This window comes from Equus przewalskii, chromosome 7 (genome assembly GCF_037783145.1).
Source record: "Equus przewalskii isolate Varuska chromosome 7, EquPr2, whole genome shotgun sequence".
Classification (NCBI taxonomy): Eukaryota; Metazoa; Chordata; class Mammalia; order Perissodactyla; family Equidae; genus Equus; species Equus przewalskii.
The window spans coordinates 26,121,980-26,134,641 of NC_091837.1; the positions used below are offsets into that span (position 1 = coordinate 26,121,980).

At 50.2% G+C, this 12,662-nt stretch overlaps 1 protein-coding gene across 2 annotated transcripts in view; it reads left to right on the forward strand.

The window, feature by feature from the left end:
* Positions 1-12,662, forward strand: part of TMEM132B (transmembrane protein 132B) — a 355,698-nt gene that overhangs the window by 142,126 nt on the left and 200,910 nt on the right. For both annotated transcript variants that reach the window (XM_070627290.1, XM_070627291.1), the window contains exon 2: positions 3,690-4,578. In XM_070627290.1, coding sequence (XP_070483391.1) covers positions 3,690-4,578 — 889 coding nt within the window. The remainder of the gene's footprint in view (positions 1-3,689; positions 4,579-12,662) is intronic.

A 12,662-nucleotide genomic window follows, 5' to 3' on the forward strand; every position in this document is an offset into this window, starting at 1 on the left:
TTGGTCCCCCTGCCAGTGGGAAGCAGGATGGTGCCACTATGTGACATTTGGGGATGAAAGGGAGGGGTGTTGGCGTCTCAGGCCATGGATCTGTTTCTCAGGACATAGTCCTACAGCTTCATAAAATGCTCCTAAATTCGGATATCATATTTTGTTGCAATCTGGCTTGAGGACAAAATGAGGCCCTGGCTGCTGATGTTTATGGCTTTCCATATAAGCTTTCAGACAAAATTTGTATTGCATTTTGCTTGAGTTATGGTGGGACAGGATTGTAAACCTCACACTGTTATTTCAGATGAAATGGAGGCTGTGGCCACAATAAAGAAGAGAGAAAGCAGAGCTTTAAATTGCTTATAAATCAGTTTTTGAGAGGTGCAAAATATTGACATAAATGATGAAGAAAAAAAATAAACCAATCCACAATGAAAACAGAGCATATTAAACTTTGCATTTATTTAAATTTCCTTTTCCACACTTGTAAATAAATTAGAATTTAAACCTTGCCTTGGGCTCCTCCTAAATTTTATGAGGAGGTAGAATTTGAACCTGTCACTTCCAGATCTGGTTGGCTGTGTGCCCACTTAGCCCCCCTGAAGGATATTGTCACGCCACCCGAGACAGATGTTCCTGCCGCCTGTGGTCCTTGTTGCCAGTTAATTCATGGGCAAATTCACCTGGCATTTAACTTCCTGGTTTGGAGAGAGGAAATAAACCAACAAAAAACTAATTTAAATTTTATCTGGAATGGTGCTTCTGCAATGCTTGACATTGTCAGAATACAAATCCCCCCTTGGTGGCGGCAACAGCTAAAACTTTCCTTGAGATGAGGCTAATTCTTCAAAGTCATTTCTCCCTCGTCTATCTTGGATCCAAATCCTACCCAATCTATAGGATGCCTTTTGGAGGAAATCCAGGTCTATGCTATGAAAGTGATGAGATTGTGTGTCTGTTTATGTATATATGGAAATACATATGTGTTATGTACATATATATTTTTTAAACATATTTGGGATAATTTAAAGTTTTGGTGTCTGCCTTTTCGCTGAGCATGTTGTAAGCATGTTCTCATGACACTACGTGTTTGTGGAAGTCACGGTTTTGATGACCGCCTCATATCACACACAGCATGGCTTTAATCACTTATTTAATCATTTCCTCGATGATGGGTTTTCAGGTTGCTGTTATAAATCATGCTTGTGACTAACACACTTGCACATTCATCTCCTTCCCGATCTCTTGATTATTTCCTTAGCACGAATTCTAGGTGCAGAATTACCGGGATGGGCATTTTGAAGGGTCTTTGTGCAGTTTCGTAATTGCTTTGTGTGGGTTAGCCGTGCCCTTCTCCAGAGTTTGCCAGCTCCTCGGGGCAGAAACCACTTCCATTTTGTCCCTGTGATAGCCCTACCTGGCCCAGGGCTGGGCACATGAAAGTGAGCAGTAAATACAGTTAGATAATTGGAGGAGTGAATACGTGATAACCCTTCTCTTCCAGTGACTCATCCAGCACAGGACTGGCCGTATCGATGACACTTAAGGAGAAATTTCTAAATTTCTTTCTTTCTTTTTTTTTTACAGCTTTATTGAGATATCATTGACATATAAAAAGTATATATATTTAAGGAGTACAATTTGATTTTGATGTATGTATACACATTGTGAAATGACCATCATAATAAGCTAATTAACGTATCCCTTATCCCTACAGTTACCATTTTGGGTGTGTGTGTGTGTTAAGAAGATTTGATTCAAAATCTATCCTCTTAGCAAATTACAGTATACAATCAAGGATTAACAATCTGGTCACCTTGCTGTATGTTAGATCTCCAGAAGTTATTCATCTTGGGCAGCTGAAACTTTGTCCCCTTTGACCAACATCGGCTCATTCCCCCTTCTCCCCAGCCCCTGTCAACCGCCATCCTACTCTCTGCTTCTACGAATTTGACTATTTCAGATTCCGCTTATAAGTGAGATCATGCAGTATTTTAAGGAGAACTTGCCTTCTGAACATTTTCTTGGAGAAAGGAGGCATCAGCCCCTACATGGTTGTATCTTTTTCACAATCTCCTAATTATAACTTTCTCATCCTCTGGGAAAGGAGAGCTCACCAAGGATAGCCCTGAAAAAGCGGACAAATATTTAAATCAATAGAAAATCGAATATTGCAGAATTTGTCATGGCTGCAGAAAAAGTGTTATCGGGAGTGAGAGTCAGAGGAGTGGCATTTAAGTGCCTTTTACCATCCAGCGATGCTCCATTTTAAACACCACCGCAGGTCCCATTTCTTCATGCACCCATTGGAGGCCAGCTCCAGTGGCAGAGGTTTATTTCAGGGCGGGAAGAATCCTTGTCAGTTCTTGGCCTCATCTGCTGACCCTAGTTCCTGGTGGGCTGTCTTCAGTTTGAAAAAGCTCATTGGGTCTTTGCTGTTTGTGTTTTCGCATTTGAAAGAAACACACACATACATATATACACATGTTTATGTACATGTATATATTTTCATTAACAAAGTAGTACCTGGTTGCTGTAACAAATTTAAAGACAGTAGAAACATAGATGGTAAAAAGTACCAAGAAACGTAGATGGTAAGAAGTAAAAATCTTTCTTTTTTGGTTTCTCTACACATACAAACATAAATATATAGGTACATTTACATATATACATATAGAATCCTAACAAGTTACCCAAATAGGCTCATATATGATACATTCATAATTTTTTATACTTAATGACATATTGTGGACATCTTTTCAAGTATGTTCATATAGCTGTGCCTCATTTTCTTACGGCTGCTTGTCATTCCATTGTAAAAGTGTGGAGTTCATCTAGTCTCCTACGGACAAACCTTTGAATGGTTTAAACTAATAGCTAATAATAATAGCAGGTAAAGATTGAGCATTTATGTATGCCAGCCCTGTTCTAAGCACTTCATATTTATTAACTCATGAATCCTTACAATAACCCAATAGGGTGGAATTTCTGTTTATATCCTACTTTATATGAAGACATTTGAGGCACAGAGAGGTTAAGTAACCTGCTTAAGATTGCTCAGTTAGGAAGTGGCAGAGCCAGGATTCACATCCAGGCCTCTGGGTCCAGCACATGCACCCTCAAGTTTGCTTGTTTGCAGTTCAGAATGATGCCGCAGTGACATCCTTGTAGATAAACAAAGCTTTATGCATTCTCACCAGTATTCTGGAAACAGAGATTTCCGGAAGCGAGAGTACTGAGCCATAGTCATACCCACGTTTCAACGAGACTCATGGAGATGTCTGAATGTCCTAGCTGATGCGACAAACAGGAGCGATGGAAAGAAGCATAAATATCAAAGAACTAACATGTCCTATACGATGGTCCCCCACCAGGTTGTGCCCCGGGCTTGTGTGTGTGTGGGGGGGTGTGTGTGGGGTGATTACAACCAAGATGACCGTGAGCCTCTGAGTTTGGGGCTTTGCAAAAACAAGAGGAGGTGATGCTGTCCCTCGGGGGTATGTTGAGCCCCAGGGCTCCTGGATCAGTGGTCCTGGGGCTCCTTCCCGCTGCGCCCTGGAAGTTTTGGAAGACCCACTTTCCTTGGTTGTGGGCCTCGCGCAGCGGGGAGCTGGGAGGGGCGGGTGGAGAGGCACCGCCCCCGTCTGGCTCCCTGCGGGACCCGGCTTTACCGTGCGTGTGCTCTGCTCTCTCTGCAGTGTCGGAGAGCCGCGGGATCGCGGACAGCCTCCAGAGGTTCTCCTCGCTGCCCGCTTACCTCCCCACGAGCTTCCGCGTCGCGGGCGCAGAGGCCGCCTTCTTCCTCAAGGAAGCCAACCAGGACGTCACGAGGAACGCCAGCCTGCAGGCCCGGACCGAGGCCTTCTTCGTCTACCGGGCCAGGGCGCCCCCGGCCGTCAACGCCAGCTACGGCCCCTTTTCAGCCCTGAAGGTCATTCCCCGGGAGCTCCTGCTGCCTTCCACGCCCTTTGGAAAGACGAAGTTCCCCTTCAACTGGAAGCTGAGATCCCACATCCTCGACAGCTCCATCTACTCCAACAGACCCAAGGTGCAGACCCTGTTCTACGTCGCCGGCATGGCCTGGGAGGACGGTGACCCCGCGGAAGACCTCCCGTGCGTCAAAATGTTCGCCTTCCCAGAGGCCCGGGAGGTGGCGGCCAGCTGCCGGCTGCAGGGCGCCCCGGGGCTGTGCGTGGCCGAGCTGGAGCTGCTGCCCGAGTGGTTCAGCTCCGGGCTGGACCTGGAGCCCGAGGAGGAGATCCCGGCCCTGCTGGGGGGCACCGCCATGGAGCTGTTCTTCGCGCTCTACCCGGCGGACCCGGCCGGCCGCTGTCCGCTGGAGGAGGACGGCAAGTGGGACAACAAGATCCACTCGGGCCAGGACGGCCCCCGGCAGGCGTCCGAGGCCCGGGAGCGGATCGGCAGCGTCGTGGTCTACCCGACGCAGGACGACCTGAAGTGGGCCCTGGTGAGCCTGGACCCGAACGTCGTCGTCTCGGTGCCTCTGAACCTCATCCGGGAGGGCGACGCGGCCACCTTCTTGGTCTCCCTGACCAGTGGCTCCGTGGCAGACCACTTCACCCTTCGGTAAGAGGCTTTGCCGGGCTGGTGCAAGGGGGGTCCACTCTCGGTGACCCGTGCATGGTCAGTTATCAAAGTGGGTGTCAATCATTTGCTGAGTATGCAGCGTAGGGAGCAAACTTACAAACACGGCACAGAGACCCACGCAGCACAGCGGACCATCTCTATTTCCTGAGCTCCGCAGGTGGCGCTGGTGTGAAGCCGGGATTGAAAACCACTGCTCTGAGAGCGGCCTCGGGCTGTGGGGTCCCAGGGCTCCCCCTTCAGGAAGCCTCTGTGAGCTCTTGCGTGAGAGTCCGAACCTCTCGCTGCCCCTATGAGGTCCCAGGCAGAATCCTGTAGGGCTGCGTGGAGGTGGAGGCTTCGTGAATGGATTCCAGTTTCCAAACACAAGAAGGAGCTTTCTGAGCAATGTCTCAGACCCTCAGTTTTTCATCAGCAGAGAGACCTTTGGTAAAGCACACCAGCAGTCTCTATCTGTATGATGAGGACCCGGTTTTAGGATTGCAAGAAGGGGGGAACGTCTCTGTGCTAGGGGGACAAGCCTGTCTTTAGCTCATTTCTCTCACAAAGGTCCCTGGAGAGCAGTAGGATGTGGCTCTGCCATATACCAGCTGTATGTCCTAGGGCAGGTCACCAAACCTCTCTGGGCTTCAGTTTCCTCATTGGTAAGATGGGGAATAATGATGGGCTCTATCTCCCGGGGTTGTTGTGAGGATTAAACAAGTTAATAAAGTTCTTGGAACAGTGCCTGGCCCATGGAGTGTCCTCACTGACAGGCAGCCTGTGCTGTCTCCAGGTGTCAGCCGCTGAGGGGGGGAACCTAGAAATGCAGCGTAAGGGGGCTTGTTCTGTGGGGGGGCAGGTGAGGGGGAGGGCAATTAATCAGGAGCCCAGCCTGTCCTGACTCTGCTGGAGGCCAGCGCAGGTCACGCCTATGTGGAGGCATGTGCTCAGAGCCGCAGCAGGATCTCGAGGCCCGGGCACACCCCAGGTGGGCTCAGCAGCTTGCAGGCAGTGGGGGTCCTGCTTGGAGCCCTGGAACTAGTCTCGGTGGTACCTGATTTAGAACTTAGTGTGGACCCTGCCCTGTGCTGGTCACTCCATTAATGGGGCTGTGGTGACCTAGAACCCAGTTCTTGCTCTACAGAGATATTTTCAACACGAGGTGGTGCCGGATGCCCGGTGTAGAGCAAAATGGCAAAGAAAGGGTGTCCACACTCGTGCCATTCCCTGCTCCCTCTGCCAAGGCACACATAGCCAATCGACCACAGCACTGCAGCACGCCTGCTGCCGTGACAGACATTATTAATCCACTGCAGCACTTCACTCTCTTCGCCAAGGCAGACATCACTAATCGACTGCAGCATTGAGCCCACCACTCCAGGCAGCCCCTGCCAATCCTAGTGAGGTGGAGGGGTTGATGGTTAAGACTAAACTCATTTGCCATCCCTGGTATGGAGAGAACATTGTTGGGGAGAAGTTCGAGGGAAGGGAGAGCAGATGGCCTGGTGGTCAGGGAGGCCCTGGAGCCTGGTTGGGAAAGGCCTTGCAGGCCAGGGGAATGACTTAAACAGCGCTGGCTAACTTTCCGTCAGGACTTAGCCTAGTCCAGGCCACATCCTGTGTTGTTTACGTGAGCTGACTCCCAAACTCTGACAACAAACAACTCAAGGAGGAAAGTACTACTCTCATCCCCATTTTCCAGAGGCACAGAGAGGTTAAGGAGCTTGCCCAAGGTCACACAGGGGACCTTGGTGGGTGGGGAGGGTGGGTGTGAAGCCCAGTGGTCTGGCTCTAGAGCTGTGCCCTTCACCCCACAGCCCACTGCCTCTGGAAGACAGGCAGGGGCAGCTGCTGCACCCCGGGCTGCGTGGGGACCGGCCATGCCAGAGCGGAGGGTGAGTTTAGGGAGGGGGAGCCTGACGAGACTGGAAGAGGATCCAGCACGCAGACTGTGGAGGGCCCTGAAGTGTTACCTCGTTGGCAAGTGGAAACCCCTCCGGGTGTGTTTTCTCCCCAGAGAAGTTAACTCTAGAGCTGAGGTGGGTTCTAACGCTGGCTTTGCCTCCAGAGGGAGGTCCAGCAAGCACCGTCCGCCAGGAAGCAGGAGCCCCGGGGACTTCTGGTTGGGCTGTGGGCTTCCAGCACTGTGAGGGCTCCTTCCTTCGGGGAGCCGTCTGGATTCCAGTTTCTTACTTGGGCTTTGGAGCTGCAGGGGCAGGAGAGGGAGAGAGACGAAGAGGACGCAGTTCCACCAAAGGAATGTTCTCACATCTTTCTCTAAACTTGAGTGCCGTCCCAAAGCACCTAGGAGAGAGTTTGCAAACTGGCGCCATGGCCAGAGCTAGCTCACAGACGTGTGCTTCGTTTAGCTCACATGGCATTCATTAAAATATTTAAAAGAGTTGCCAACTAGTAACAATAGGGAGGCTTCACAGACCATCTTCTTGGAAAGTTTGGAAGATTCAGCCACTTGGCAACAGTCGGCTGCAGTAAGGAGTGGCTTCCCTTTTAGATGTCCCACGCATTGTCCAGCTCACCCCAGTCCTCACCACTCCTAACTGTCTCACACCTGGCCCACTGCACTCACTTACGTTATCCGTCTGGCTCCTGTGGGCATCTGAATTTTGAAACTCTTGATAGAGTTTTGGAAAAAAGGGGATGCAGTGCTACAAAGGCGGCGGCGGGGAGGGCGAGATTCTAATCTCCGAAGGCAGAGACGTCGCCACCTCGCTCCTTGTGTGTTTTGGGATGAATCAGAAGGGACCAGTAGGTGCCTCACGGGAAAGGGAACCGCCCCTCCATCGTCACTGGCGTTATTTAGTGACTTCCTTGCTGCATGTAAAGCACTTAGAGGAGTGTCTGGTGCACTTTAGGCGTTCAGAAAGTGCTCGTTGGTATTATTATTTACTATCATTGATGCTGTTATTGATACTATTTTGTTAATTGATACTCTTCATTCATGCTTTTAAATTTTTATGTGTGTGTCTGCCAGGCTCACGTTGTGTCTCTTATGGTGTATTACAGCCACTGTACAAAGTATTGTTTATGTCCACGTTATGGATGTGGAAATGGGGGCTCAGGTGGGTTAGGGGTCACCTGTCTGAAGTCCTGCAGTGGGGGAGGGGGGAATTGGGGTGTGGATCTGCGCATGCGAGTTGAGAGCTCCCACGGGAAACCACTCTTCTGGACTATTCTGCTTGTCTAGAGCAGGACTGGTCATTTCCTATTGAACCTTCTGGATCAGCATCTGGAGTTTCTTGCCTCCGTGGTTTCCTAGATGTGATGGCTGTTTAGTTATTATTTTTTTATTGAGGTGTAATTGACATATAACATGTTAGTTTCAGGTGCACAACGTAGCGGTTCGATATTTGTGTATGTTGTGAGATGATCGCCACTAAGTCTAGTTATCATCATTCACTGTACAGAGTTACAAAAATTTTCTTTTCTTTTTCTTTTTTCTTGCCGTGAGGACTTTTAAGGTTTACTCTCTTAGTAACTCTCAACTATGCAATACAGTATTGTCAACTGTAGTCACCGTGCTGTGCGTTACATCCCGCTGATTTACTTGTTTTATAACTCGAAGTTTGTACCTTTTGATCCTCTGTTATTTATTACGCTTTATTTTGTGGCTGGAGAAAAACGCACTGAAATTGTGGAAATAGGTGAAGATCACCCAAATGAGAAGCAACAGCAGCTGTTTGTTCAGAGCCTCTTGTACACCAAGGGAGCGGCCGCCATCGCTCGGTTTGGCGGAGACCCGGGCGGGCAGCCAGCTGGGAAGTGCCCGGTGGACACCAGGGAGGGCTCAGGCTGCTTGCTCGGGGGGCTGCTGGCGTGGGGGAGCAGGAGGAGGGCTAACTGGAAGTGAGCGTCTTGTGGGATGGGTTTTGCTTCCTTTGCGGGCCCCGAGCTGGAAGCAGAGGCGGTGGAAAGGGAGGCTGGCCGGTGTGGACGGGTTCTGACCTTGCTGGGCCTGTGGCTGCAGAGGCTGCGGCTTGGCCCTTTGGCCTGTTGGCTGCCAGGTGGTGGGTCCGAGTTCTGTTGCTGTCTGTGGTCCATTGTGTATCCATTCTTTCAAAATAAAGCACTGTTTTTAGGCCTAGGGAAATGTGTTATTTCCCTACATAACTGTCTGCTTTAATCGTATCTTTTATGAATGAATCGTGACGTATTTCATTCTGGCTCAGATGAGCCCCTGGGTCAAAGCGTGAATGTGCACGGGATTTGCCGAGATCTAATTTCAGAGTGGAAGATGGATGGAAAGGGGAGAGATGGGCGCGATTTTCTCATGGTGCACTGCTGTCTCAGACTCAGAGAAGGGCCAGGGTGAACAAAAGTTCAAATCGGTTATTCTCTAATATGGAAATAGATACTCTTAGACATTAGTACCTAGAGATGACTGTGCATTGAAAAAGCCTCTCAGCAAAGGGTCGTGAAGTGGGGTTTGGAGGCGTCAGGGCTGCCGGGAGGGCAGTGGCAGGCTGGATTTGGGGGGAGATCTTTGTTACACCTCTAAGCAGCTTTGAAATGTTATGAAATCTCCCCTACTCCAAACGTGTGTCTGAAGCTGAGAGAGGTCCTGGAAGCTTCATCTCTGATTTCTTAAGGCACCTCTTTCTTGGTCACACAGAGAACCTCCTGGGCTGATCTCTCAACCTATTGGGCCGCAGAGCCCACTGGTTAAGATCTCGGACTCTGGAACCGGACTGCCTGGGTTGGAATCTTGGCTCTGCCACATACCAGCTGGGGGACCTTGGGCAGGTTACTTAACCTCTCCGTGCCACAGTTTTCCCATCTATAACTGGGGACTGTTTATGCTTTAAGTGACTATTTATGAAGTGTTAACTTTGTGCTCCGCCATGTTCGCCCATTTCACTTGCTGGCCACCCCATCCTTCTGGTTGCGCAGGCGAAATACTAATAAACCATAATTACTTTTTCCATCCTCTGACACCCCACATCTGAGCCGTCAGCAAGTCCTGGGGCTCTTCCTGTAGAGTATCCACCATCTAGCTGTGTCTGCTGCTGTGACCCAGGTCAAGACCAGGAGATGAACATCGGTATAATATTATGAGCGAATCTACAGACATTACTGAAAACGCCAGTTGTTCCTGTCACGTCCTTTTTCTGCTCCAGGACCCAGTCCAGGATCCCACACTGCGTAGAGTTGTCACACCTCCTTACTCTGCTGAATTCTGGTCATCAGTCTTTTATTTCTCTCTTTCATGACCCTCGTCCTTTTGGAGAGTGCTGACCGGTCGTTTTCGAGACTGCTGCTCGGTTTGGTTTTGTCTGAGGATGTGCACGTTCGGCAGGAGCACCAGGGAAGTGCTGGCTCCTCGCTGGCTTTGCTTACTTGGTTAAAGTGGTGTCTCCTTGGTTTTTCCACTGAAGCTTTGCCTTCTTCCCTTTTGTAATTAGTGGTAACAACATCTGGAAGATGCTTTGAGACTCTGCAAATATCCTTCTTCAGATAATACTTTTGTGTGTGAATTTTAGCATCTGTCAATGATTCTTGCCTCAAATGTGGTAATTCTTAAATAAAGCAATTAGAAAGGAATCTGATAGAAGAATCTTGGCTCTTCCTGGTCGCTTCTGGTTTGAATGTTTATAAAGAAGGGGGATAATAGCAATTAGTCACCACGGAAGTCATTAGACCTTTTCTGCTGGGTGCTGAAATTAAGGAAGATCGTCTGTGCACGCAGGGGCTGTAGAAGGCTTTAGGGAGAAAAAATTCTTGACCTGGAGCATTAACTGGCAATGCAAGGTACAGAATAAGTCCCTGAGGAAGTGGCATGGACAGCAAGTGACGTCAGAGAAGGGAGATAAGTGCAGTCCTTGGCGATTAACCAGGGCGAGCTTCCTGGAGGAGGTGGCTGTGGAGGATGGACAGGTTTTGATCAATTAAAGGAAAACAGGAAGGTTTGTGGGTAGGGCAGTATGATCAAAGAGTGTGGTGTGCCCAGGACGCTCTCTGGAGGCAACTTTTCTCAGTCCTTAGAATCAGTGAGGTTTGCAGTCCAATTTCAACTCCCACTTATGGGCTGTGTGACCTTGTGCAGGTTACTTCACCTCTCTGAGCCTTGCCTTCCTCTTCTGTATAATGAAACCAGCACCATGTCTGTCTTTCGGGATGGCTGTGAAGAGTAGAGGAGAATGCAGGATAAAGCAGGACGGCACTTAGCCCAGCACCTAGCAGCAGTTTTACCTGTGATGCTTTGCGCCAGTCTTAGCAGCGGCTAAGTGGATTCTGGAAGCTGCCCCATGATCCACTATAGGGACCCCAATACCCACCACATCCTAGCAGCAGCAATGGTGGCTCCTGCTTATTGAGACCCCATCACGTGCCAGGCCCCCCCGTTAGATTCCTGTGTGCGTGGTCTCCAGCATCCTAGCCACAGCTCGGGAACTTGCCTGTTTCCTCTACTTTGACATGAAGAAATGGACTCAGAAGCACTAGGTCACTTGCCCAAGGGTCACACAGCCAGAAAGTGACAGCGCCAGGACTGCCACCAGGCCTGCCCCCTTCAAAGCCCACGCCGGTCTCATGGTCCCTGTTTTGTATGTGAATAATCTCGATGCTTACTTTCCCGCTTAAAAAAAATAGCAACTGTTTGGTGAATGTTCCTCAGGTGGCACCCAAAATCCAGGCTTTATTAATTTTTCCCCCAAGTAAAGCTCAGATTTCCCTTGAGGAGGCTGCATAGACGCAGATGCTCTGAAATCTGCGCTCTTGGAGCCCAGATCAAGCCTGGAGCTTGGAGCTGAGATGTCGGCAGAGCTTAGACAGGAAGGCGGGCGGTTATTTCCCGATCAGAGTGTAGCCTGCAGAACACGTGTAGCTGGTTCTGGCTGTTGTCTGCCGCGTGCAGTGGGCCTGTGTCCGTCAGTCAGCACGCGGTGCGGACCCCCGACGCTGCCCGTCGTCCCTCCAAGCGCGCTGGTGTCTGAGAGCTTGCCAGAGGCTGGTGGCAACGAGCGTCAGTGTCAGAGGTGGGGGAGTTCCAGCTGCGGGAGGGGATTTTGATCTGCGTGGAGAGCTTTATCTCAGGTCGCAGTTTTGGAAAACGGGAGCGTACCTAGATTATGGCGGTGGCTGAACATGTAGTGAACACTTAGTTTGTGTCAAGCCACACTTAGGTGTTTTGTCACTTTAACCCTGGAAGTCATGCTGGGAGGTGGAAGGATTCTCTTCGGGGCTTCCTCACAGACAAGGAGACCCTGCCTGCCCTCTGCTCTTTGGGATGCTCTCCTGCCTGAGGGTGCAGTGGAGAGAGCGCCGAGGGCCAGCAGGAAGAGCGGCTGCTCCTTCGTGCCAGGGCTTTGTGGCAGGGCCACTTGTCTGCAGGTGGCTGGTGCCTGACCTTGGCTGACCTTGGCATCCAGCCTCAAGACTTCTTCCCTCTCTCTGTTCATGCTTGCCCCGTCCCTGGGCACCATCTCCCTGATTGAAATGCTCGCAGGGCGTGCACATCCAATGATGTGTCAAGCATATCACTACCAGTCTGGCAGCCTAAACATCATTGGATAACTGTTTGTGTGTGTGTGTGTGCGCGTGTGCATGTGTGCGTGCATGCGTGTGTGTGCATGTGCATGCATGTGTCCGTTTGGTTTGGCCAATGAGAGGCATTGACCGGAGACCAGACAGTGCGAAGAGAGAGGGGACAGGCTAGTTGGTGTCCCTCTTGCCCTCCTGCTGGGCGGGCTGCACGCCCTTATCTGTGGCTGTAGCGCCTCTTGGTGGCTCCTCTCCCATCGCTCTGGGCGCAGCTCCAGCTTATGGCAGCTTGTAGCAATTCCTCCCTTCGCTGGTCCTTGAGACCCGGGGTGGTACAGTAGACACAAGCTGTTGCAAGCATACTGAACAATTTCCAACAACTGAGTCTCAGTTTTTAAATGTAAACTCATTAAAATTAAATAAAGTTAAAAATACAGTCTCACCTGAACAGGGGTCCCCACTGTTGCCAGTGATGGGGTGCTTCGTCCCTTCCCGAGACCCTGCCAGGGCCCCGCTGGGCAGAGCGGTGTGTCAGTGGCCGTGAAGAAGGAAGCTGCGTGGATCCAGCTTAAATCGCCTTGAAAGGT